Genomic DNA, 27608 nt, shown 5'->3' with positions numbered 1-27608 from the left:
CCAGCGCCTCTTCCTGCTCCGAATACGCGTGTTTAATCTTCATTACGCACGAAAAACGCACTGTCAATCCTTCGTTTGGCTGTTTAAGTTGTGCCCACAAAGATGTTGGAATGGATTGAGCGTTTACAGGTTCGATGGCACAATAAAAAAACGATTCAAACCTGTGTAATTCTAATACTGGCTGGAATTAAGGCGGTTTGAGAGCTTTAATTCCACGATGAATGGTAAATGTTTGTCGTTTTGTGCTCACTGGGGTTGTCTTCTTGCACAAGTGACTTATCCAAGCCTTTGCACTACTGTCAATGCACTTAAAGGTTAAATACTCAATGTAAAGTCCAATATTCAGTGTAGCAGCAGCAGCAGCAGCAGCAGTAGTAGTAGCTGATACAGTTGACAATATACGGCTATTAAGTTGTTATAGGTCCCTTGATTACCTTTTTTGTTATGGAGAAAAACCGGCAGTAAAATATAAGTTTTTAAGGGTAGGATTCAGTGACAATGAAAGACGCATCGTATTATATGAATTTGCTGTACAACTTGTGATATTGGGGACAAAATTTGACGCTTGGAGACGCACAACATTGTCTTTTGCCATTGTTGCGTTTGCCTCATAATCGAAAAAAGGAAAGCATTCTTATAAAGTTGTTGTTGTTTTTACTTGTCAGAGCAAATGTCATTCAGTGAGTTTAATGTTAATCTGCAAATTCCATATGTTGTCGGCCAGCTCTGACAATTTATTTACAATACAAGCCCAAATGTGCCCTGTGTTGACTTTAGATCTGAAATGTTTTTAGGTTAGAGTTCAAACTAGTGGCCTTAAGCCGCATTTAATCCCTAGTCCTGTTTCTCCTGGAGCCATCTTTAAATCAGTGGGTCTTTGTGTGAATGTGGGCTGCTGGTGCTACTGCTGCTGCTGCTGCTGCTGCTGCTGCTGCTGCTGCTGCTGCTGCTGCTGCTGCTGCTGCTGCTGCTGCTGCTGCTGCTGCTACTGCTGCTACTGCTGCTACTGCTAGGGATATTTTTAACACTGAAACCTTCACTTCATCCCTCATTTTGTCTTGTTTCTCTGCTCGGACAAAAGAGGAAGTGGCTGCCTTTCTTGTACCATCTCTCTAGAGTTTTACATTGTTATCACAAGCAGGAACTCGACATGCAAATCTAAAAGGCTCACTGGACTCGCCTTAAACCTTCTCAAGAGCTGGAGGCCAGAAGTGACCTCCAGTTCAATATTTCTGCCGCACAAAAACAAAACAAGTCCAATACTTGCTTTATCATAAACAATACAACACTTTTAACAAGGGCAGCGACGACTAGTCAACTATTAGTCGACCATGAGACAATAATCATAGTCATATTTGGATCATTGTAGTTATCTGGACTGCACAGACTCTAAAACTCATTCAATAAGACATTTTTATAACAATGATATTATGGAATAAAATGTCAAAGAACAAGCTTTTTATTTTCATCAATAATGTTAACACCTTATTCGTAAATATGATATTTCATTAAGCCTTCAGTCACCGTATTTTAACTGTTATTTGGTTGATGGTGTATGTAAAAAGTCTCAACGTGCAATAGAAATAATAATTTTACTTGATTAGTCGACTATACTACTAGAATAATTGTGAGTCGCAGCTTTACTGTTAACGGTGAAATAGATGAGCTAAACTACATGTTTACCTCAAATAGGCCTAAAAACAATGATTTACTGCAATGTTCTGTTTATTTAAAACCTTGTTAGTTACAGAATATCTGCAAACAGATTTTAAAATAGACAGTCCACAATCCTAAAACTATTTAGTCAAAGTTCAGGATTATTCAAGGTGATCTTTCCCAATCCAAAGTTAATACATCTATAATGATGCCAAAACAAAAGGAGAATACGAAGTCGATTTGGCGAAATGTTGGCGTTCAGGGGTCTCGGCTTCCTGTTTTTATAGGTGACATTTTGAGGGCTTTTCATCATTAAATAGATGTTTTAAATTGCCACTTGCTATTGCGACACTCCAAACCTTTCACCGTTCTGAAAAGAGTTGCCACTGCACAGCCTTATGTTTGCATTCAAAAAGATTCAAATCTTGTCGCTGGTTGCGTTTTCCACTTCCTGTTGTGAATTTGCCTTGTGGTTTTGCTCAGATCTGCTCACTGGGTAACGGAGCAGTTAAAGCTATCAGCGTCCGGGCGCTGTTATCGGTCTAAAATAAAATAGAATTAGACGGACGATGCGGAACCCAAGTGGTGTTTTGTAAGCAAGAAGAAAACCTTGGTGTAGCATTTGATCGATCGCAGACGAGGGTAAAAGAGCCCGATGCGTCGCTAAAACGGGCTCGTGGCTTCACTTGCCCGTCTTAAGATGCTGTTCAAAAGATGTGCACTTGCAACTGTTTACTTGGGCCTCAAAACTCCTGCAACGGACAATAAATGGATACCTTTTGTAACATAAATTTGGCGGCAGGAAAAATGCCCATCGCAGATAAAATGGATGACACAAACCTCACCAACGATCAAGGACTGGACCTACATTGGGACAGACATCAGACAAATGGAAAAACTGACATTCAGACTTCAACGAATTTGACCGTGTCTTTTATTTTAATTTGAATGTGCCGTTATTTAGCTGTTTTTGATGTTTTGTTGACGTCTACTTGTGTTCTTATTTTGATTTTAACTATCTGGTAGTGTTGTGTTATGTATTTTGTGTTGAAAAATTTCATTTGTGCATTTTGTGGTTTAACAAAGAAAATCGTTAAAATTTGTTGGGTTCTTTGAAAAAAAATAATGATGTAATGTAGAATTTTATAAGTTTTATATATTGATTATTGCATATTATCGTCTCGCTAGCAGTGTATCGTGTATTGAATCGTGAGGGGCCCTGTGATTCTCAGCCCTACTTCCTGTTTAATTTTGACAAAGGACAAAAAATATACCAAAATATCTTGCTGCTTGTTTTCAAATTAAAATGTATTTGATGTTACCGGTCTTTACGATACGTTTTGCCTTTTTACCTCCCCAAACTGAACAGACATTTCTGGTTCGCCAAAACATGCAAGAGTTGTTACCGTACAAAAATATTTGAGTAAAGCAGCAGTACAGTTTGTTTGGCCTTGACGCTGCAGAGATGTCACTTTTACACAGAGGAAGAGGAATTTCAGATATTTTGGTTGATCAGTTTCAAAAGCAGTTCAAGGTCTCTGTTACAAATGGTAGTCATCTTTAAACACTTTTGTATAAAGTGTCCCTTTTAGCCTCTGAGCAAGAAGTTTGTTGTGACATTGAATATCACGTTAAAAGATCATATTGAAACTGCTTTATGCCTCTACAATGACTCTAAAGTCACAGACTCCAGTAAACACTTTCAAGGTTATTAGATTCAGCAATAATGCGATTATTTAGGTCACAATATAGAAACTAAAATGATAAATTACGGATAATCATAACATTTTACAATTTAAAAAAATTAGTTTTCTATGAATCGATTTATTTTAGTTTTATTGAACTTTTTGTTCAATTAAAAGAAATGTGACAATTTTAGAAGCAAAATTTTGTCGTTTCTGCTCAGCCTTTCCTCAGAAAAGTCAACCTAAGTGTCAAGTGCTTTGTTATCTTTGTTATCTTGCTGTTTACGTCAAATTGATCATTCAGAAAGTTTGAGTTTGTAAAGCAGGTCACACGTTGTCAAAGCTAGAAGCAAAGAAAATTCTATCAGTCCTGAACGCTAGTGGAAGCCAGTGAAGGATGACAAAACTCCAGTGACGTGGGACGTTCTGGGGCGTCCTCGTAAACGCCCGATCGCAGTGTTACACGAGCTGAAGTCCGTTAAGAACAGCTTTATTAAAACTAGGAGTGTGCCAAAATATCAATTTATCGTGATACTAAAGTTAGTGATGCAGTATCGATATTGTGGGCTGCTGTATAGATATATTACCAGGAGTAATTTTTGGTACTCTTTTCCGAATTATTTTGTGACCGCACGACAATTTTGTTTATGTTTAAAGAAAGGAAACGTAAAACATTAGTCATTTTGAGTCTGTGCAGGTCGTAGTTTAACAAAGAAAAATGTATTTAAAATGTGTCGGGTTCTTTAAAAAAAATTGCGATATATTGCAATCTATCGATTATCGCAAAATCGTGATATTTTTGTCTCGTGAGCCGTGTATTGAATCCAATCGTGAGGGACCCTGTGATTCATACACATACAACATAATTACCATAATCAAGCCGTGATGAAATAAAAGCATAAATAATCTTTTTCAGGCCAGACTTTTAAACCTTGTTGTTGCACGCTTTAGAGATGTTCCTCACGTTTTGACCCCCTGCTTGGACCGGGCTTCCAATGACACGGCCTGGTCAAACACAAGCCCCATGTTTCTGGGACTATTTTTGGCAAAGGAGTCGAGAGGACCGAGGTGTTTTTGATCTGAGGAATAAAGTTCTGAGGGGCAATAATCACTTTCACTGAACTGAAGGTAGTTTGCCGTGAGCCAATCTTTGACGAACGCCAAACAATCTAAAACATCTCCAGTCGTTAGTGTCTGTGATTTGCTCAGATCTTATTGAGTACTGCGTGAAAATAACACTAGTGCAAAGAAAATGTCCCAGCGGTAAATATATTGAACGTTAAATCCGTATTAGAGCCGCGAGTGAGAATAATCGTAATCTTATTTTGATGGTCTTTATATCTACACCGCAAAAGAATTTTTGCCCAGTGGTTGTTGGGTAATTTCCTAGGTTGATGTTATCAATTACAAACAGGAAGTGAAATTACAAATCTAAAAAAATGTGCTAGACTGCATTTAAGTTCGAGTTGTCCGACCTGTAGGGGGCACTTTAACAGATACTTAATAGTCTAAAAAATGTCAACGTTCTGATTTTAGTCACGAATATTCTCTATTGAAACCTACAGTCGCCATATTTTAACCTTTACTTGGTTGATGGCATATTTAAAGTGTTTTTCTTGTCTCCCAACGAAAGAAAGTCCTGATCTCAAGTCTGAACTAATGAGAAAAAACTTAACGCAAGTTGTTTTTGGTCACTCATTTCTCAGTCCTTGTCGAGACGTGCGCACTTTCTGTTTTGCTGTATTAAAAACGTCCCTTGCAAACAATTCAATGTAATCCCAGATATATTATTGCGCCGTGGTTTATCTTGTCCACGCTTTTGTATTCTCTCCGAACATGGAAGTGTCATTTCAGCGCATGAGGTCATTCGAATTAAAATGTAGTAAAAACCTCCTCACTTGTGTCTGAGGCGTGTGACAGGAGGCAGAAGGCACATAAACCCTCCAGTAAAACCTTATGTAATCGTTTGAGTTGCTGCTTTCCCGTTCAGATGCCTTGAATTTTCACAGCATGGCATTTTGAACTAAAATGCAGTCAAGATAAATATATTTAGAATTTTGCCACGTATAAACACGTATCACAGAATTGCTAATTTTTGAGGTTTATAATTTCACTTCCCGTTTGTAATTGATGACACCACAATAGGAAATTACCCAGCAAACACTGGGCAAAAACAATTCTAATGTAACAATTATTTTGCTTTGATATATATATATATATATATATATATATATATATATATATATATATATATATATATATATATATATATATATATATATATATATATATATATATGAGTGACTTTATTTTCTTTAATTAATGTTTAGTGGGTCAAAAAAGTTGTTTGTGTAAATTCAACATAAACTTTGTAATGAGTGTCCCTAGTGTGATGTCACTCCCTGTCATTTTCAACAGATTTTTAAACAATTTCTCCACGAATACTGGCTCGATTAGTGCAAAACTTAAAGTGATATGTACAAAAGGTATAAATACACCAAATAAAGTCCAAATTAAAAACGTGTCATACGTCACTTTAAAGCTCTTCCATCTATTCAGTTACAGGCATTTTTATTGCCCAAAATCCCTGAAAATGATGCATTCGTGCTTTGAGTTGCGTCACCCCTTCACAGATTTGACTTGTAACGGCATGGTAGGACTTCGGGGTCGAGAGCGACAAATTTATGGCCACATTTTACTGTTTGTATGCTCTCTTGTGTCTTATATTGTTTAGAAACTGAAAACAAATGTAAATAAATAAAATAAATCCCAGAACCACAAAAACAGTTTGTCGCCGTTGAATCAGGATGTAACGATTATTCGGTTAATTGATGATCGTGGTCACAATATAATCATAAGAGCCACAAAATAATACTCATGAGCAAACGCAAGTCTTTTTAGTCCAATCTATTGTCCAAAAAATAGATCTGGCTGTTTTTGTCACATTTAACTTTATTTTTTCTTTCAGAATATTTAAATTTCATGAAACTGGCCACAAACTTGAGGAACAGTAGCATGTCAGACAAAGGAAATTAAAGAAAATAAATGTTTGGTCTCTAATCGTGAATAATCGTTTTCTCACAATAATAGTGACGCTATAATATCGGGTCATCCCTACTGTTGAACAAGCACTAATGAGATGTGTATAGTTTTAATAGTGCATTGAATCCACTTGCAACTATGTCAAAATGTTAATTAACTGTAAATGGGCAGTATTTCAATCTTTACAGGGTTTATTAGTGTTAAACAAAGAGACTAAAACCTCTTTATGACATTAAAGTGTCTCAAGACCAAACCCAAACAAAGCGCAACCTCCAGCTGTCAAAACTTGAAAGTCGCTGTAAAGAAGCGGACTTGGAACACGTTTAATGCCACACTGAAGCCTTCCAGGCAAAACAACTCGACGAAGCAAAGCAAGTGGTTCCGAAACGTTACACAATGTCAAATGTAGTTTTGAAACATGAGATTTTTTATGCATTCGTTGGCTGACAAACTGAATAACAAAATAACAATGCGATTTAATTTGTACATTTGCATTTTACTGTACTTCAGTAATTCTCTTTTTGTCTTTCAAAACTTTGATTCAACCCTGAACTAAACCTGCATTCTTTCTCTCTCTCTTCATCTTCTCGAAACCTTCTCACAAAACTGCGCCTTTTTGACATTTGCTTTTGCCGTTGACTTAAGCTTTTGTCTAAATGTTCTTTCTTTAGGAATGGCAGCCGCCGTTCGCCTGCGACGTGGACAGACTCAAGTTCACTCCACGAATTCAGCGACTCAACGAGCTCGAGGTAGAACACTGAAATACACAATAAATATGCACAACGTTTCACTATCAGAAAATATCCCAGAGATCTTGTGTCGTTCGTTGTTTGTCCTCAGTGTCTTAGATGAAAAATTTGAACATATTTTAAATAAACCGTGTGTAGCCCGCAACTCTTACTGGTTTAAAAAGAAAGAACTACAATCACAGTTGAACCTGTGCTGCCAGAGCCATCAGGCTGACACATCCAGTAGGCGCGTTGGCGTTTAGCCGCGCCTCGTCTGGGCGATCGACGAGAGATGACTGCCGCATTGGAGGCGGGGCTAAAAGTCTGCTGTAAAGATGAACGACAACTTCAAAGTGGCTGAAATGGCGTTTTCTAAGCACTCATTGATGACGACAAACTCAACAAAGTGGTCAACTGGAAACTTAATAAAAATAATCATGAGCACCGATGGTCAGGTATTTGAGCCACAGGAAAAGGGACGAGGAAAAACTAAAGTATAAAAAACAGAGGGTCGTTTCAGACTGTTCAAGGGCTGCAGGCTTCATTGACGGGGAAGTACAGAGTGAAATGGGGGATGAAAGAGAATGGAGGACATGCAGTGAATTGTTTGAGTCGGGAATCAAACCCATGACACTGGGCCGTTCCAGGAGTCTGGCACACGCTGTGTCTCAACCGCCAGACCACCGGGCAGCACAGACTGTTCAAGGCTTAAGCTGCAAACCTACCCAGGGTGCACCAGGTTCAGATCAGCGCTGAGAGAGAGGATCCGCAGGTCTTATCCTGAACACGCCCAGTTTCACTGTTGACTCCAGCACTGATCCATGGATTTAGGCTTTGAAACTGACAACCCAGGATCATTCTGATTTCTGATTGGAGAATTACAACTTAAACAATGTGGACATCATCCAATGTTTATGCAATTATCATTAAGAATAAATCGGCATTAAAATGGTTCAAAAGCTATATTTTGATTTGAACATGTTTCCCTCATCTCTGAAGACATATGCTGCAAGTTGATGAAATTTGAAATAAACATTTTACACACAGTTCCTAAGATAAAGTGTAGGAAACGCAAACTTTGAATTCTTTAGGTCAACTACTCAAACAAGCGTCTCAATACTTCATAATATTGTTACTCAAGTTAAAGTATGGTGTTATAAAACTACTCAAATGTAAATGTAACTCACCACTGGCCCCTCTGATTTCAGGCTCAGACCAGAGTCAAACTGAACTTTTTGGATCAAATTGCAAAATTCTGGGACCTCCAAGGATCGACCCTGAAGATTCCTCATGTGGAGCGGAAAATACTGGACCTTTACCAGCTCAACAAGGTGAGAAAACCGCAAGCATTTGTGTTCTACACATACTGGTGATTCAGTATTCACTAAAACCACTCAGTAATTTATATTTGTGAGGCGTTCCCTCATTATGATTTGTGTTGGTACGCCCTCTACTGGCTGCAGAGGGAATTATAAAAGTAAACACGCATTTGTAATTAATGTGATTTGACAGCTGAAATGCTCAGAACAAGCTTAGCAATGATCTATGGACTTAAATAGTGCAGTAGATCTCAGAACAGAAAACTGGGAAATTTGAAACTGTGCTTTAATGAGGCGCAGAGAACAGGACCTCATAAGTTAAAATACAGTTATGGTTTTGATACGCTAATTAAATGTTGCATTGTATGTGTCCTTAAATGTAGTGGGATCTATTTGATTTCGTATTCCTCTTCTTCCTCTTCTTCAGTTGGTGCACGAGGAGGGCGGTTTTGATGTTGTTTGCAGAGATCGCCGTTGGTCTAAGATCTCTGTAAAGATGGGGTTTGCCGCGGGTAAAGCCATCGGGTCCCACCTCCGAGCTCACTATGAGAGGATCCTGTACCCGTACAACCTGTTCCAGACCGGGTCCAACCTGCCGGTACCAACTCTTTCCATTAGAGCTTTGAGATGTCAACACTTTAGCCAGCCAGTTTAAGAGGTGTTTAAAGAAGGTGTACTCACTTTTACATGTACTAGTCCAAGTTTAGTTCTGCCCCAGTTCAGATGTATTATACACATTTTAATCAATCACAAACCCTTTTCATGGCTCTCCAAGACAGGTCAGGACAGACATTCATGTTGTGAGTGATTTGGACAGATGCAGCCTGAAAATCAAATAGATCTGTTTTTCACATGGTTAAAATTAAACGTTTGCTTTTCATTGCACATTTTTTAACCTTTTATTGCTCACAGCACCGGACACACCTACATGGCCAGTAAAAAATCTGATGACTAGAATTGACAGAACCCAATAATTATCTTTTTTTTTTATGTGTTTATCAGATTTCTTTAGTTTCTATTGGTGAAAGAGTGAAAATGTTTAAGTTTCACTGCGCATTTTCTTCCATTTGTCTTTGTCACTTTAGTTTGCTGTTTTTGTGTGGGCATAATTTCCCTTGTCAAAACCTGCGCAGGCGTGAACAAACCAGATCTGACCATGACGTGCCATTTCAATCATCTGAGATCTCCATAAAACACACAGACGTTTTATGTGCGCGTAAACTCGGCCGGCGTCGTCGAATGAGCGCTTTTGAATATGGGCGTAGTCCATCTGTGTAGTCAAACCTCGGTCTGCTCAGTGAAGATTGACAGTCGTTGTTGTTGTTTTCTGCAGAAGGCGAGCTTGACGAACGACACAAAGGACCAGGAGTACACGCCCCACGACATCCCGCAGCGACAGTCTGTGCAGCCTCAGGAGACGTGCACCATCGCGCGCAGAGCCAAGCGCATGCGGGCCGAGGTGGGCTGACAATGACACACGTGTGTTTAGCGTGTGTTTAGCGGTACAGTCCGCGCCTAATCGGGCTGCAGGCGGCTGAAGAGATGCGTGTGTGTGGATTATTATTATTATTATTATTAATAATAATAATAATAATAATAATAATAATAATAATAATAATAATAATAATAATAATAATAATAATAAAAATTGCGTTATGTCAAGAAGCTACACAAACGGCTTGGAGGAATAATGAAATCTGGGGTTTTGCTTAGCCTCTGCTCGTCTGCGCTGAAGTGAACTCGGAACGTCAGTTTTTGACACAAATCCATGCCAAGAGCAGATGACGATATTGTGACGTTACAGCCCTACTGTCAGCACAAGATTACCGAAATTCACACAATTGCAAATATTCTTACAGAAAACGCAGTTTTTTTTATGTGTAAAACAGCAGATGAAACTCACAATTTTCTCTGTTCTGTCTCATTATACGCCATGTTTAGAATTAATTTATTAATTAAGCCTGATATAGTCTGTGTTTAGATCATGTGGTACTCGGAAAGACGCACATTAATCTATAATCCTTAAATTTAGTCGAGTAATAAAAATGTTTAGTCAATGGAGTCCTAGTTGACAAAAAGGACTAAAGTCGTAAGAACGTAAAGTAAGAACGTCGTTCTTACGGTGGTAAGTTACCAAATTAAGAACGACAAGTAGATACTTATCAATACAGTTACCACTGGTAAATGTATTGATAAGTATCTACTTGAATAATGTATTATTTTTGTTTGGATGTAATAGATTTGTTGCGTGCTGTTCGTGTGTCTCTGTAATATATTAAATCTCTTGTTTATTGCAGAAAATCAAAATTGAACCGGGAGAAGTCTGTGATGCTCGTCCGGCTCTGAGGATGAGGAGGATGGGAACTTTTCCAGTCAAACGAGAACCAAGTAAGAAAACGTCTCTGTCCACATAAGCCGCAATTATTTTAACTGATTATTAAAACGCTGGCATTTTGGATAGAGCTTAAGGCTTCATTTTAATAATTACAAAGTCAGAACCATTCATTTTCAGTTCACCAAAATGACCTAGAAAAACACATGCAAATCAGTATCTTTAGTTACAGCTGCTGTTTCTCTTTCTTTTGTGTTGGTTTATTTTGCAGATGTTGAAGAAAAAAACGGTCAAGCAAACTCTTTGTCTTTCTTTCAGCACGAATGGCAGTGACTGAGATAAAGGAGGAACCAGTGGAACCGGCCGCGATCGACGAAGCCGCTTTGAACACGCTCAACAAACCGTCAAATAAAGCAAGTTTACACGCGACCTCAAACGCGCTCAAAAGGCCAGTCGTCCAGCTAAAGTCCTGACCGAGCCGAGATCTGGAGCCGAGTGGCCACTGAGGTCTGAGCTGTCAGTTTGAGCTGTCACAAACGGAAAATCATTGTGACTTTTATCAGCATTTGTTAAGGAAATGTGGATGACGTCTATAAACGTTATATAAAACACCAAAACTTGTATCTTAATAGTTTTAAATCAAAAACTAGCGCTCGTCATAGAGATTGGCACATTCTTTGCAAAGCCTATGAGTCGAAAACAAAAATATTTCAAATAAGCTTGCTTGGTAAACTTTTTAGAGCAATAATAAGCACTTGTTATTAGTTTATAAGCACTTATGTGGCGTTACAAGCATTTATCACTGGGGATGGGCGATGTAGCTGTTTCAGTATCGGGCGATATCAAAATACCGACGATGATTTGGCACTGACTCTGAACATTTTAAGTCTAATTAGTGAAAATGGGAATAGAAGAGCGTTTAGGCTAAAAAAAAAAAGTATGCCGTATGTATACAAATTATTTTGTATCTCAGATTATGTTGTTATTTTGTATTACAGTGATCCCTCGCTATATCGCGGTTCACTTTTCGCGGTTTCGCTGCTTCGCGGATTTTCATCATGCATTGTGTTCTGCATTCTGATTGGCTAAACAGTCTCTTCGCGTCTTCTCTACCTGTGTGTCAATAACGTTATGGATTAATATGTACACGTACGTAAAACCGCTTGCCAAATTGAAGTTTGCGAGGCCGGTGAGAGCGGCGCGTGTGAGCTTCAATGTTTTATGGAGTATTTCATTGTATAATAACTGTAAAAAAATAAAGGTTTCTACTTCGCGGATTTCGCCTATTGCGGGTTCGTTTTGGAATGTAACCCCACGATAAACGAGGGTTCACTGTATTTATTTATGTGAATTTGTGAACTTGCTTCAATTTAAAATAGATTTGTGTGCATTATAATGTATTTGAAATTCTAAATTTCAATATCGCCAAATATTGGATATCGGTATCTGCTTGAAAAAGATCATTTTCTGCCCACCCCTATTTATCACTTAGTTATTGAAAATAGTTTGAAAAACAACTTAATGCTCTTATGACCATTTTTTACAGTTTAGTAAAGGTATTATACGCAATGTACAAATGCTAATAAGTTCATAAACAAATAACTAGTTTAAACTGCGCTTTGACCCCTGACAGTTATGACATTTGCTTAAAAAGGGTATAAACATGATTATATCTGTGTATACGCGGCCTCTAAGCGTCTCATGTCTCTACAGGTGGACCAGTACATGTGCCTGGGGTGTGGTCAGGGAAACGCTGAGGACCGACTGCTCCTGTGCGACGGCTGCGACGACAGCTACCACACGTTCTGCCTCATCCCGCCGCTGCAGGAGATCCCTCGCGGAGACTGGAGGTGCCCCAAGTGCCTCGTTCAGGTGAATGCCCCCTGGAGGAGGCGCCGCCAAAGCCCCTCGGAGAGAGCACGCAGGCGGATAATTGGGAGCAAAGCCACGCCCTGTCTGGCACCCGCATCAGAAAAATAGTGTCTGTGGTGTGCTCTTGTGAGACTGACGCAAATGTCGACTAAACCTCGACTCTACCAAGAATAGAACAGAAATAATGCCTCAACTAATGGTTATTTTGCTCTTCGATTAATTTATTAGTTGTTTAGATCGCAAAAGGCCAATGAATGGAATGTTTTAGAGCTAAAGTAATGCAGATTGAGGACATCTGATTGAATATATTTGCTGACGAAATAGTTTCTTCATCAGAAATAAGTAAACACTAAATGTACTGTAATATAAATGTACTAAAGTGTCTTTTTTGGGGGGGTTATTCTTGCTTTGTCTGAACCAAAAATCCTTCTCTCTCAGCACTTCACGGCACGTTTTTAAGTCCGTGCATTCAAATAACAATGATTAAATTCCTGAATTAGTTGACTATTATCTCAATGAGCGATTAACTTGTTTCAGCCTAAACTGAACTAGAAGAGTCTTTTTATCTGGGTTAAAATGGGCTTAAACCAAGGACAAAACAAACCTTATCTCACTGAAAAACTGTTCCATACATGATTTGTACTAAAGCTGGAACGTGAGGTCTTTTTAATTTAACTCGTTTTATTTAAGTTTAAATGTGATGAATAAGACACACTTTTCTCTGACTTTTAACACGGTTATTTGGACGTCTGTTTTTAATTTTTTTTTTTTTTTTTAAATAATACCACCCTTTTATTCATTCATTTAAATAAAATGCTCACATTTGATTTGCCTAATTTTTGAGTTAAATTGAACTTTTTATTTTCATTGGTAGTGTATTTTTCACGTGTATTGTGCTGCATTTTTGGAACCGCATTTGTCTATGGAATATGGATCGGATAAGAAGTGAAATGCCCGTAGTTGTAACATATTCCCAAACGGCATTGTCTTATCGTTTTCATTTCCGTTGCAGGAATGTGGGAAGCCTCAAGCAGCGTTTGGGTTCGAGCAGGCGAGCAGGAGCTACACTCTGCAGGCCTTTGGAGACATGGCCGATTCATTCAAGTCGGACTATTTCAACATGCCGGTTCACGTGAGTACTCCCGCTTTCACGCGAGTCACGCTGCAGCCCAAACGCATCGGTCGAAATGGGTTCGATTAAGGCGAGACGCGGCAGGCGAATCCTTAAATTTGGAGATATCATTTTGAAACTTCGTTACAAATCAGAAATCGTAGAACGCAACCAGAGAGCAATAGACTATGGCCTCCTCCTGTTTGCTCCAAAGATATCCATTTATTGTGTTCACGGCAGGAGTTTTAAGGCCCAAATCCATAGTTATGAAAATGGAATGGCAAAGTCAAATAAATTTGTCCTCTTGCCAGTTTCTCCACCCTTTTCCCATTCTTCATCTGTCAAAATAAAGTTTCCTTCTCTTTCCTATATATTTTTAATGTATATGTAGTATGGCTGTTCAAATTGTTAATACATTTATATAATTTAGATATTCCCTTTAGAAAATTGTGATTTATAAGTTTTAATAAATATTTCAGTCAAAGAGTACCTGTGGTTTATTATGTAATCTTGTGTATTGTTTTCATATATACATTTTATGTGTAAAAAGTGCTAAAATTGCACACATTTGGGATAAGTTAAAATGCCTCTAATTTTTTGTTCAATACAAAAATAAAACTATGGATGCAATTTGAATAAATTGGACTGTTGTTTCCACATAAAATCCAAAATGAATTGGAGTTTTAAATTTTCTTTTTGTTCTCCTGTAGATGGTTCCGACGGAGCTGGTGGAGAAGGAGTTTTGGCGCCTGGTGTGTACGATCGAGGATGACGTGACGGTGGAGTACGGAGCAGACATTGCTTCCAAAGAGTTCGGCAGCGGGTTTCCAGTGAAGAACGGACACTTCCAGACCACTCCAGAGGACGAGGTACGAGACGGAGCTGCAAGATTAAGATTAAAATGGATGGTTATGTGTTGAGTGGTCATAAATGGCAAAACTCTGCGATTGGGCAGTTTAGTAAGGTAATAAAATGGCCACGGATGACGATAAATGCTTAAATGCTTAAAAGTCATTCTTCAAAAACCTCAACATTTGAATGCATCAAATTACATTTTGTTCATTGTTAAACCACAATATTGCACTAAAATGGCTTGGAAATAGAAATGGGTTCATTGACTTCCTGTTAAAAACTGCAGAACTGTAATTTACATGTTTTTATTTTTGAAAAGTTGCATTGTGATAAAACCCTAAATATGTCACTTAGTCTTTTTAAAAAAAATCTTCTCAACTAAGTACAGGGATGTAGGTGAAAACAGGAATTTTCTGAGCAGGACTGTTTTAAAAATACAAACTTTGATAAGCTGACAATGAGGAACCACATTATAACATGGTAAAAGCTCATTAAGGTGGTCTGAAAGATTTTTAAAAGTATGAGGAAAATGTAATTGCCACACTGTTTATAATAATTGCAGTTCAATGTATTTATTACAATGTTCAGGCCTTCTTCACCGTCATGGCTCATTTGTTGTTCTAATGCTCGGGCTCTTTGTCTTGTGTGTGTAAATGATCTTTCTCCTTCAGCATTACCTGAGCAGCGGCTGGAACCTGAATAACATGCCGGTGCTCGACGCCTCGGTACTGACCCACATCACGGCGGACATCTGCGGCATGAAGCTGCCCTGGCTCTACGTGGGCATGTGCTTCTCCTCCTTCTGCTGGCACATCGAGGACCACTGGAGCTACTCCATCAACTACCTGCACTGGTAAACGCATATTATAGATCCTCGTTAAAGGAAACCTTGTGTTAAAGGTCCTCGTCTGTTCTCCTAAACTGTGCGTTAAAGGTCCACGTCTGTTCTCCTAAACCGTGTGTAAGTGAGTCTTTGTCTACATTTCAGGGGCGAGCCGAAGACGTGGTACGGCGCGCCCGGTTATGCGGCTGAGCATCTGGAGTCTGTGATGAAGAAACTGGCCCCGGAGCTGTTTGATTGTCAGCCTGATCTGCTGCATCAGCTGGTCACCATCATGAACCCCAACACGCTCATGAACCATGGCGTCCCGGTGAGTTCAAACCTAAACTACGCTGCACTCACTCCTGAATTGTGCTGTTTTTTAGAAAGACTGGTTTACTTACAAAGCGGCTCAATTTTGTGAACCTTTTCCAGATCTTTCGGACAAACCAGTGCGCGGGAGAGTTTGTGATCACTTTCCCCAGAGCGTATCACAGCGGATTCAACCAGGGCTTCAACTTCGCTGAAGCCGTCAACTTCTGCACCATGGACTGGGTAAGAAAATGTGCTCTGAAAATAGATGATAATGACCAGACTCAAAATTTAGTTCTTTGAAGTTTAAACCTCATCATGCTCAGATCAGAGTAGTAGTATTCTTTTATATGCATATATCGCTCTAAACTGGTCCTTTTCCTCCAGATGCCGATTGGACGCAGCTGCATCGAGCATTACCGGCAGCTGAGGAGATACTGCGTTTTCTCTCACGATGAAATGGTCTGTAACATGGCAGTGAAGGCCGCCACCATGGAGGTGAATCTGGCCTCACTTTTGACTAAAGAAGTCCAAGACATGGTCCAGGAGGAGGAGGAGCTCAGGAAGAAGATCACCAAAATGGTGAGATTCTAATTGTGTTATTTTTAGCTCTTTGGAATCTACATCGTATTTTTATTAATACTTTATTAAGTATATTGCAAAAGACTGCCATTATTTCGATTTTAGATTATTTAAATTTTTACGTTCTTGGAAATAAAAATGTGCAGTGTGAACTCAATCCTGATCATGTCAGAAATCGCAAATTTCCTCTCCTTTTTCTGATCGCTCATTTAAAAGTCGTTCAGCTCTTTTTACCCGCCTCTCAGCCCTTTACCCCCTTCAGCCCTTTTACCCGCCTCTCCCCCTTCAGCTCTTTTACCTGCCTCTCCCCCTTCAGCCCTTTTACCCGCCTCTCCCCCTTCAGCCCTTTTACCCGCCTCTCCCCCTTCAGCTCTTTTACCTGCCTCTCCCCCTTCAGCTCTTTTACCTGCCTCTCCCCCTTCAGCCCTTTTACCCGCCTCTCCCCCTTCAGCTCTTTTACCTGCCTCTCCCCCTTCAGCCCTTTTACCCGCCTCTCCCCCTTCAGCTCTTTTACCTGCCTCTCCCCCTTCAGCCCTTTTACCCGCCTCTCCCCCTTCAGCCCTTTTACCCGCCTCTCCCCCTTCAGCTCTTTTACCCGCCTCTCCCCCTTCAGCCCTTTTACCCGCCTCTCCCCCTTCAGCTCTTTTACCTGCCTCTCCCCCTTCAGCTCTTTTACCCGCCTCTCCCCCTTCAGCCCTTTTACCCGCCTCTCCCCCTTCAGCTCTTTTACCCGCCTCTCCCCCTTCAGCCCTTTTACCCGCCTCTCCCCCTTCAGCCCTTTTACCCGCCTCTCCCCCTTCAGCCCTTTTACCCGCCTCTCCCCCTTCAGCCCTTTTACCCGCCTCTCCCCCTTCAGCCCTTTTACCCGCCTCTCCCCCTTCAGCCCTGTCTCACACTTTGTTGCCTGCGTCTCCTCAGGGAGTCGTGCGCTCGCGGCAGGTGGACTTCGAGCTGCTCCCAGACGAGGAGCGCCAGTGCACTCGATGCCTCACCACCTGTTTCCTGTCGGGACTCACCTGCGACTGCTGCCCCAAGAAGATGGTGTGTCTGTACCATGTGAAGCAGCTGTGCCAATGCCCCACGGACGCCCTCACACTCTAGTGAGTTTTAAACCAATCAAAGACCTTTTCTATTGTTGTGAGAAGAAACATCACAATATAACGAGTATTCACAATGATTATATTTAAAAAAGAAAAAGTGAAATCCTTAATGATCTTTTATTCCAATACATTACTTTTGATTTCATAAAGTTTTTTACATAAACAGCCACATATTGAAATTTTTTTGGCGTACAGATTTAATTGAAATGACTTAATTGAGCTTCTAATATAGTCACGATTATTCGGTTTTAGTTCTTATGATTTATGTTGTGCCCTCAATCATCACAATTGTCGATTGACCGAATACGCTTGACATTCTGTATTCTCTCTTGGGTTTTAGAGAAAGATGACAAATATAAATAGTTGTAGGTGTTTCTTACTGAGCTACTACATGTCAGGTTTTGTCTAATTTTACAATTTGGTAACGCTGTGTTTTATGTATTATGTTCACTACATATAAGTAGATAAACTAGACATTTACATTGTACATTTTATTTTATTTCAAATCTGAGTAATTTGGTCCTGTTTTCAATGCACCATTTATTTATAAAATTCCTGCACTAACGACCCAAAGTCTTAATCTGAATGGGTTCTTACCTGGTTAAATAAAGGTTAATAATTAAATAAATGAAAATATAAGAAGCACAACAGTTAAAGACGCACAGCAACTAAAGATGAAAATAAAATCAATTAAAATTCAACCATTCATAATGTTTTTATGTTACTCTTTTAAGCCCACTTTAAGTTGAGGCAGATCTTAAACAAGGATCATACTCTTGTTGCATTGTAAATATTCAACGTTTGTAATGCTTTTCCCCAGTTACAAGTTCACTCTGGAGGAGCTTTACCCACTGATGGCCGACGTGAAGCATCGGGCCGAGTCCTACAAGAACTGGCTCCAAGACGCCACGGAGATTGTGGAGAAGAAGGAAGGCAACAAACGGAGTGAGAACCTTTTCATGCCATTTCATCGCTTCCACTGTGAGCGCACTTGTTGTTGTTCGCTTGGTTTGGTGTGCATTAAACCCCCCTCGTTCCCCTCAGGCCTGGAGGAGCTGCACAGTCTGGTGGAGCTGGCAGAGGCCGGCGCTTTTCCCGACAAAAACCTCCAGGAGCAGCTGAAGACCATCGCCGCCGAGGCCGACAAAGTGGCTGTGACGGCTCAGCAGCTTCTCAACGGCAAGCGACAAACCAGGTCAATAATTCATCTGAAAACAATACAAATAATAGTGATAATGATGATGATAAACTACCCATCTGAACACTCAATTGAAGTGGGAAACATATCAAATAAGTTATCTTTTGTACATTGAGATGCAGGTAAAAATATGCTGATATGTATTTTGGTTGGATTTTCTGAATTATTTTCTGATTTTTACGAAAACAAATGGAAAATGTATGTATTTTTTTCTGTGATGCCCACAACATTTTCTGGTTAACTCATGAATCTATGGTTATTTTAATACAAGCCGGTTGAATATTTATCTTGTGTCTTGTGTGTTTTGCAGGTACCGTTCTTGTGGCGGTAAATCCCAGAGCCAGAATGAGTTGACGGTGGACGAGCTGCGGTTGTTCGTTCGACAGTTGGACGCTCTGCCCTGCAACATCCGACAGGCCCCGCTGCTCAGGGTGCGTTTGAGTACGATTATGTGAAAAGAACAGGATCTTTACTGTCTTTAAAATGGCATATATTTGGACTTCAATTGAAAATGGACAAATTTGACAGGCTTTGGGCCGCCAAAGAAAGTCCAAAACAAATTTATTCCAGAGACCCTCAAATTTGTAAATTTCCAAACTAAGTCTGAATGTTCGTTTTTTCCATTAAAAATGTTAAAGGACCTTTTAATAAGGTGCTTATTTTATGGACACTTATGTAAAATTAACTTTTAAACCTTGTAATAACATCGTTCCCTTTTATAAAAAAAAAAAACATACGTGGACTTGTATTTTACTTGGTTCACGCTTGTTTCATTAATCCTGTTTATGATGTTTTCTTGCTCTGCGCCTCAGGAGACACTTATGACGTCTCTCGTGCTGTTTTTAAGTCCATAAATCATTACCAGACTCGTTCTGCACTCAAATCTTGTTCATTGCAACTGTGTACTTACATTTTAAATTTCCATGATAAATCTCCCTGCTGCCAGTAGATGTCCTGCTAACACCAATTCTCAGTTTAGAGAGCACTGCTGAGGGAAAGTAATATGTATTTTCTATTCTTTGGTGTTTCATGTTTTAAAATCTAACCTAAGAAAGTGTGTTTTAAAGGCCAATAACAAGTACAGCATAATATGTGTCCTTGAAACTGCATTACAGCCTCTGATGTTAAATTTCTCTCTCCTTCAGGACCTGTTGACTCGTGTGGAGGACTTTGAGCAGCGCAGTGAGCGGCTTCTGTCTGACGAGTCTCCCAGCCCCTCGGACCTACAGGAGCTGCTGGACCTGAGCCTGGGCCTGGACGTAGACCTGCCCCAGCGGCCAGTGCTCCGGGAGCGGCTGGAGCAGGCGCGTTGGTTGGAGGCTGTGACGCAGGAGAGCTCGCAGCCCGAGGCCCTGTGCCTGGACACCATGCGGAGGCTGATCGACCAGGGCGTGGGTCTGGCTCCGCACGGCTCTGTGGAGAAGGCCATGGCTCGACTTCAGGAGCTGCTCACGGTGTCGGAGCAGTGGGAGGAGCGAGCGCTGGGACTCATGGAAAACAGGTCAGGAGACAAGGACTCCTAGGAAAGGGAAACGTCTTTCTGTCCAGGCACTAGCTCTTATTTTCTAAACAGCTTTTTGCACATTAGATGATTAGCTGATAATAAATAAAGTATCTTCAGAGTCTGCCAAGGTTTGATTGGGATGCCCAGTTTAAAGGGAACATATTTTATAACCTCTGTTGTACGATTATCATTAGCATATTTTAAAGTTGTATTTAGTTTGATTTATGCTTTAGTCCTGTATTCTGTTGCTCGCTACGCCTAAGTGTCACTCTGTTTTGAACAAGAAGTCAATGATATTTCTATTAAGTAATTTCAGTTCAATATTGCGGTTTACAATTAACAAAATATGACATTATGATCCGTGTATTTTATAGTTTATCACAAACTCCAACCTCACTGACAAAGCTTGTGTGATTTCAGGCCGTTCCAGAGCATCGAGGCACTGGACACGGCGCTGCAGGAGGTGGAGAACATTCCTGCTTTTCTGCCCAACTGTCTGGAGTTGAAGGACACCGTGGAGCGAGCAAAAGGCTGGCTACAGGAGGCCGAGGCGCTGCAGGTACTAAGTGTGAAGTGCTTGGACGATGATGATGCTCTTTTTCTTTGTTTTTATATAATGCAAAATGATAACAAACCAAAAGCAGACAGAAGGCCGAGAGTAAAAAGACAGAGTAGTTTGTATATATCAGGAATATCAGTTTTGAAGACAGTGCCTCATTAATCTCAGTATTTCTGAATAATAGGGCATTACCAAAACACATAATGAGCTACTTGCAGTGGTGGAAAATAAGAAAGTATAAAAGTAACAGTTTTAGGTATTTATACTTTACTCAAAGTACACGGTCATTAAAAACATACCTAGAGTTACATTTAGCTTCATTAACACTAATTTAATGAATCCTGGTTGGAAAATCTTCTGTCAAAAACGTTCTGTTGTGGATCTCCTCGATAACTGATGTTTTCTTGATCGGTGACGTCGCTTTGAGAATCTTCTGATGTTTTTAAATCCATAAATTATCTCCAGACTCTGTTCGTTGAATTTCCCCCGTCTGATCACAATCTGTACAACTGCAGGCTGAGACCCGTAAGTGAGAGGGCATCGTGAAATGTGTTGAGTCATTCCCTCTGCAGCCAGTAGATGGGGCCAAAACTCAGTTACTCCCATGGATCCAAATGTAATTTTGTTTAGCATCTATTGTTTTAGAACTAAACATTTTTATAACGAAGTAAAGGTTCTCAAAAGCATGTTTATAGGCTGATAACAGTACAAATAATGTGTATGTATAAAATCTGTCCTTTTAAGTAACAAATCATATTTTCCTTGGTTTTAATCATGTCTCTATGGTGTTTCAAAATACCATGAAATTATTATATTTTCTAAATGCCTAATGCCTGATTGTTTCTACAGCTGGGCGGTCGTATCCCGGTGCTGGAGAACCTGCTGGAGCTGGTGCAGAGAGCCGACTCGATCCCGGTGAAACTGGAGCCTCTGAGTCGTCTGGAGGCTTTGGTCAGTGACGTTCAGACGTGGAAGGAGAGCGCCGCCAAGACCTTCCTCCTCCGTAACTCGCACTACTCTCTGCTCGAGGTGAACACAGGGGTCTATGGAGCGAAAATGAATGTGTATAAATACATACCTCTACAGCTTTAGTTTTAGTTCACAACATTGCATAATCCCCATAAAGTTAAAAACTGAGCAGGAGACAGATATCACTCCATTAAATGTAAGACATCTCGTTGTGCTAAAACCTTCTTAACACAAGCTCGAATAGTCAGATTAGTTGAAGTAAAGGAGCTTTTGCTCCAAGAACGGTGTGATTGTCTCAGTGTGAACATTGTGCCGCTCTGAGACGGCTGAAAATCCCTGCATTCTGGAGCGGGTCAAGAGTCGTGTGAAAGTGGCCGACCTCGGGCCGACCTAAACGCTGTACAGGTAAAGGTTTATTGGGCCATATATATATTTGCACTGCTGAGCTGCCGTTTGAAACCTGCGTCTGATGAGGCAAATTAGATCAATATTAGATCACTTCTGCCTCCGCCACCGCCATCGCACATCATTCTCATGGGGCATTTACCAAAAGACCAGTGCGTACAGCACAGGGGGAAGTACTTTTAAGCCTGTTGTCATGGAGATAAGTGTGGCGGTCAGCTGATCACGTCTCATGTGGCTCATTTGTAGTGTTTAGGGAAAATGAGGATTGGCAGGTGTGAACAGGACTGAACCAAATGTGGAGAAAACAAAACGACCTCTGGTGCCGCACTAACATGTGTGAAAACTGCCTCGTTTGTACATCTGTTTGTTTCTCTAATATTTTACTGCACGCACCAAGCTTTTCAGAATCGGAATCAGAAAAGGTTTTTGCTATTGTCATTGAACACCATTCGCAAACAGGAACTTGTGTCGGAGTTAGGTGCAACATAAAACAATGATTGATAAAATAATAATTGCAGCGTCTATAGTATCAAATATGGCATGAATTAAGAATTGACTAATAAAATAAGGTAAAAAATAAACTTGGTCTCAGTATTTACAGATATTTACACAAAAATGTACAGATGGTCAGAAATGGTGCAGAAAGTGTGTGACTAGTATTGGTTAAAGTGACTGTTTAGGAAGTGTTCATGAGTCCCAACGGAACAGTGAGAGTGAAACTGTTCTTGTGGCGGGAGGTTCTGGTCCGGATGGACCGTGGCCTCCTGCCTGAGGGGAGTGGCCTCCTGCCTGAGGGGAGTGGCCTCCTGCCTGAGGGGAGTGCTCAAACTACAAATGGCAAAAATATACAAAAATAAATATGTCAGATTGCACATTTGTCCTGGTTTATATTTCATATCTCTGTAATTACTGGGCCTGTCCACATGAAACAAAAACTGGATGAATTAAGTAATATATTTTTTAACAATGGCTTCAGAAAGTATTGCCATTGTTGTCAGTTAAAATGGCTTTAAGATTAATTTGACAGGTTTGTGGAGCTAATCCCAAACAAATACTATGTTTTAACATTTGTCATCATACGTTTGAATATAACGTGAAAGCAAGATGTTGGATTATATTTTAGTCCATCCATTCATCTTCTGCCGCTTTATCCGGGGCCGGGTCGCGGGGGCAGCAGTCTGAGCAGGGACTCCCAGACTTCCTTCTCCCCAGACACTTCCTCTAACTCTTCCGGGGGGATCCCGAGGCGTTCCCAGGCCAGCCGAGAGACATAGTCTCTCCAGCGTGTCCTGGGTCTTCTCCGGGGCCTCTTCCCGGTGGGACATGCCTGAAACACCTCCCGAGGGAGGCGCCCAGGAGGCTCCGGAACAGATGCCCGAGCCACCTCAGCTGGCTCCTCTCGACGTGGAGGAGCAGCGGCTCTACTCCGAGCTCCCCCCGTGTGGCCGAGCTCCTCACCTTATCTCTAAGGGAGCGCCCAGCCACACGGCGGAGGAAACTCATTTCGACCGCTTGTATTCGCGATCTTGTTCTTTCGGTCACTACCCAAAGCTCATGACCATAGGTGAGGGTAGAACGTAGACCGACCGGTAAATAGAGAGCTTTGCCTTTCGGCTCAGCTCCCTCTTTACCACAACGGTCCGATGCAGCGACTGCATCACTGCAGCCGCTGCACCGACCCGCCTGTCGATCTCAGTCAAGGTTAGGTAATCCTTTTTCGTTGTAACATCTCAACGAGCCTGTGAATGTTGCAATAATCACCTTTTCTCTAAGAAGCCAAAGCTGAACATGGTTTGTGCTGCAGGTCCTGTGTCCTCGCTGTGATGTGGGCCCCGGTCTCCTCAGGTCAAAGTCTAAAAAAGGAAAAGAAGCTTCACCACTGAGTAAACGGAGTCCCTCAAGGCTGGACTCGGTGTGCGACGTGGAAAAGGCTCTTTCTGAAAGCAAAGACTCTGCTTCTGCTGTGAGTCTCTTCATTTAACTCTTGTGCTACCCTCAAAGATGGTGAATAAGAATTCTACTTTATACTTTTCAGCCCAGTTAAAAAATGTAGTGGATACAAAGTAATATGTTTCTCGTGTTTTAAAAAAAAAAAGAAGCTTTCTGGACAAGTGAAGACTGCCAGTTCAACAGACTTATAAATGAGTATGAATGAGGTGCACTGTTTTGTAAATGTTAACGCCCACCAGTTTATCCCAATAACACAACTAAACGTAAAAAAAAAAAACGTTATATTTAACCTAGATGTCTTCCCTCTTCAGATGGCCACTCTGGCAGAAGTCCACCACACGGAGATGGAGCTGCTCTTGGCTCTCCGCACTTCCAACGAGTCGCGCTTTTCCACGGCAGAGGACTGTGGTCTTCTCGGCGTCTGCGTGTGCCAGAAGCCGCCGTCGGGAGCCGTGGTGCGGTGCGAGCTGTGCCGAGAGCTGTTCCACTGCGGCTGTGTTCAGGCGGAGCAGCCCGATGAGGAGCATGAGCGGGCATGGTTCTGTCCGCTCTGTCAGAGGTCCAGGAAACCTCCGCTGGACAAAGTGCTGCCGCTGTTGGCGTCGCTTCAGAGGATCCGGGTGCGGCTGCCTGAAGGAGACGCGCTCAGGTTTCTGATCGAGAGGACGGTTCGATGGCAGCACAAGGTCCAACAGGCCTGCTCCGAGGGGCTGCTCGAGCGACTGGGGAAGGTACAATATAAGGGGATAGTGGCCCCTTTTGGCTGCATTTGTGACATTTCACTGGCTATTTGACTCCTTTGTTTTCCTGTTTCAGGGGAGAGGGAGCCACCGGCTGCCTTCACGTTCAGACTGGGAACGACACAGTTCACCGTTCTACACCGAGCACGCCTCTATTCCACTTCATGGTGAGTGCAGACGTCATTTTGTAGTAACCGGTTCTGTTACGGTGAGTATGAGTCAAATAGTTTTGCTCGCTCAAAGTTTGTTAGGCTCACTAGATGTACAGGAGATTTGGCAAAAAATACTAAGTAATATAGTATTGAATAACTGAAAAGTGTGATGAAACTACTCTCTGACGGACAGGCAAATATAACCTTACTCAAAGCTGTTTTCTGCCTGTTCTTTTGCAGCTCTTCCGTCGGAGTTGGACGAGCTGCTGGTGGAGGGCTCCCTGCTGCAGGTGACGCTGCCAGAGACGGAGCAGCTTCACAGATATTTACTGTACAAACTGAGCCCGCCGCCCACACCTTCACCACAACACAGCCCCGAGAGGGAGCATCACCACAAGCACGGGAAGGTAAGACAACAGCTGCACTTAGTGTGTAATGCAATGACGAGGTATTTGCGCTGAATCACGTCTAATATTTTTGCCATGAAACTAGATTTGAACTATTCTCAATAATTAATGATAAAACTTGAGTTATGTGTGCAACCAGAGGAATCTTCGTTTTCCCAATGCAGTTCTGTTCCTAACCCTGATCCAAAGCATGAACCTTAACTAAAATACTTGTTTCTAAACCTAACCCTAATTTAAATCCTAACCTTGATGAGATTGAGTAGTAATGTATTGTTTGAGCAAAATTGAGCATTTGCTAACATTGCAAAAATGTTGGGTGGTTGTTTGTTTACGGCCATATGGAGATAATGGTAGAAATGAGCATTTAGAAAACCTACCTACGCCAATAAGAATGTAGTAAAATAGAGTCCATTGTACATTGTTACAGAATGGAGAAAATGGCCAGAGCAAACGGACCAAAAAACGCAAGGACAGTTCTGACTCTCAGCTCAGCGAAAAGGCCAAGAAATCTCGCAAAAAGAAGTCGAAGCGTAGTAAAGAACAACGAGAGGAGCGGAGGGAAGAGCGGCGAGGGGAAAGGAGGGAGAAGAGAATAGAGGAGAGCCGGAGGAGCAGCTGTTCCCCGGCTGACACTTCTGATCCTGCTGCATCCGAGTCCGAGGAGGATTACTCCCTGTGCGCAGCGCCGTGGTGCAGAGAGCCGGAAGGAGATGAGGTACACACTTATGCAGCGTATGATGTTTTACATGATGTTCTGAATGTTTACTATATATAATGTGCTTGAAAATGAATGTGAATGTCTTCGTTTTCTGTCTGCCACTTGCCTTGTCTCCATCGTATAAAAAAGCCAAATGTGCAACGGCAGCTGTAGTAATAATCACATGTGCTGTTCCGCAGGTGAACTGGGTGCAGTGCGACGGCAGCTGTAATCAGTGGTTCCATCAGGTGTGCGTGGGTTTGTCGTCAGAACGGGCCGAGAGCGAGGACTATATCTGTATAAGCTGCACACAACCCGACTACGACCAGGGCAAATGAACTCTCACAACCCTCGCCCATCACCCCTCGGCCCCATGTGCGCCCCCTGCTGGGAACATGGTGCTACTTCAAGACTTTTCCACAACAGACTCCTCTCTATATCACTGTATTTTGTCTCCTTCCTGGCCGTACAATCAACTAACCCTTTTCCCTTTCCTCTTTAACTTTCCAAGACTCGATGTACAGAAAGGCAAGAGAGGTGTTTGCAGCGCTTTTTTGAACTTTTGAACCAAAAAAGTTTGTCTTTTTAAAAATATTTTGGTCGTTGTTTTATTTTCAAATCCATATATTATGAACTTTTTTCCTTTTCTCTTGTAAATATTATTTATCCTTGCAATAACTGAGCTGTTCAGTTAAGCTAACAATTACTTGAGAGGCCTTTGTCTAAAACACCCTAAAATGAAATTAACTTTATCAATTATTTGATATTTAACGATTTTGGTGAATTTGTTAACGCTACTTGTATGACGTTTTTAAAAAAAAAAAAGTAGTGACCGATTGTGCATAAGGTTTGCACTAATATTTTTCCTAGTCCCTTAAAAGTTTCTGATCCAGTTTTGAAGTCAGGGTTTTCTTTGCGCTGTCTGTGGAGATCTCGACGTTGGAACGAAAGATGGAGCGATGACTTTTGTCCCGCATCATAAGGAATGTACATTTGGTTTGAGGGTGGATTTCCTTTCAAACTCAGAATGGGAAATATGTTTGTGGGACTTAGATTAACACAGTGTGACTAATGCCATGGGTATAGGACCTTTCTCCTGCTCCTTTGGGTAAATAATATAATTCATATGTTGCAGTTTGCATTATAAATAAAAAAAAAAAGTTTGTTCCCGTCTGTCTGATGTCTTTCTACGTTTAATAACTCGAGTGAAAGGTGAATACGTAGTGACTTAATGTGGAATTTGTATGTTCCCTCTGTCTCTGGTTGATACAGGGAGAGAACAAGAACGGGTTACTCCTTTAGCTTGGTACTCCCGGATCACTCACCCGGTATTGAAGAGATGGGACAATAAAGATGACCCTAATGGTAAACAAATGATTGGAGATGAAACGTACAGTATTACCATTTGCATATTAGCTGATAACTTGAAATGTTATCAGTTAATGCAACATTTGTCCAGATTGAGTTGAGTAAAATACTTGGTTCCTCTTGTTAGTCAGTCTACAAATGACAAAAGCTTCATGTCGACAAATTATCTAAACGTTTGTTTTTCTTTCACTGCTCCTTCAGGTATAATGAAGTTTTTGTGTTCTGTCCTTTTTCAGATTTTGGTCATT

General features: G+C 41.0%; 1 protein-coding gene across 2 annotated transcripts in view; it reads left to right on the top strand.

Moving 5' to 3' along the window:
* Window positions 1-27165, top strand: part of kdm5ba (lysine demethylase 5Ba) — a 28713-nt gene extending 1548 nt beyond the window's left edge. Inside the window, exons 2-27 of one of the 2 annotated variants that reach the window (XM_072452562.1) lie at window positions 7055-7132; window positions 8320-8442; window positions 8858-9028; window positions 9767-9889; window positions 10728-10818; window positions 11081-11175; window positions 12476-12634; window positions 13647-13766; window positions 14456-14614; window positions 15269-15450; window positions 15586-15748; window positions 15853-15972; window positions 16117-16311; window positions 17230-17411; window positions 18232-18356; window positions 18456-18606; window positions 18920-19040; window positions 19755-20110; window positions 20534-20672; window positions 21522-21701; window positions 23851-24009; window positions 24308-24727; window positions 24813-24903; window positions 25129-25295; window positions 25723-26010; window positions 26193-27165. In XM_072452562.1, the coding sequence (XP_072308663.1) occupies window positions 7055-7132; window positions 8320-8442; window positions 8858-9028; window positions 9767-9889; window positions 10728-10818; window positions 11081-11175; window positions 12476-12634; window positions 13647-13766; window positions 14456-14614; window positions 15269-15450; window positions 15586-15748; window positions 15853-15972; window positions 16117-16311; window positions 17230-17411; window positions 18232-18356; window positions 18456-18606; window positions 18920-19040; window positions 19755-20110; window positions 20534-20672; window positions 21522-21701; window positions 23851-24009; window positions 24308-24727; window positions 24813-24903; window positions 25129-25295; window positions 25723-26010; window positions 26193-26330 (4296 nt within the window). In that variant the 3' untranslated portion in view covers window positions 26331-27165. Of the gene's footprint in view, window positions 1-7054; window positions 7133-8319; window positions 8443-8857; window positions 9029-9763; window positions 9890-10727; window positions 10819-11080; window positions 11176-12475; window positions 12635-13646; window positions 13767-14455; window positions 14615-15268; window positions 15451-15585; window positions 15749-15852; window positions 15973-16116; window positions 16312-17229; window positions 17412-18231; window positions 18357-18455; window positions 18607-18919; window positions 19041-19754; window positions 20111-20533; window positions 20673-21521; window positions 21702-23850; window positions 24010-24307; window positions 24728-24812; window positions 24904-25128; window positions 25296-25722; window positions 26011-26192 lie in introns of both variants that reach the window. The other variant, XM_072452561.1, reaches the window with a different exon arrangement.
* Window positions 27166-27608: the final 443 nt, after the last annotated feature.

Source organism: Eucyclogobius newberryi, unplaced genomic scaffold (assembly GCF_026437365.1).
Source record: "Eucyclogobius newberryi isolate DKJ021-1_F unplaced genomic scaffold, fEucNew1.0.hap1 SCAF_19, whole genome shotgun sequence".
Classification (NCBI taxonomy): domain Eukaryota; kingdom Metazoa; phylum Chordata; class Actinopteri; order Gobiiformes; family Gobiidae; genus Eucyclogobius; species Eucyclogobius newberryi.
This window is presented reverse-complemented; position numbering and strand designations above follow the sequence as displayed.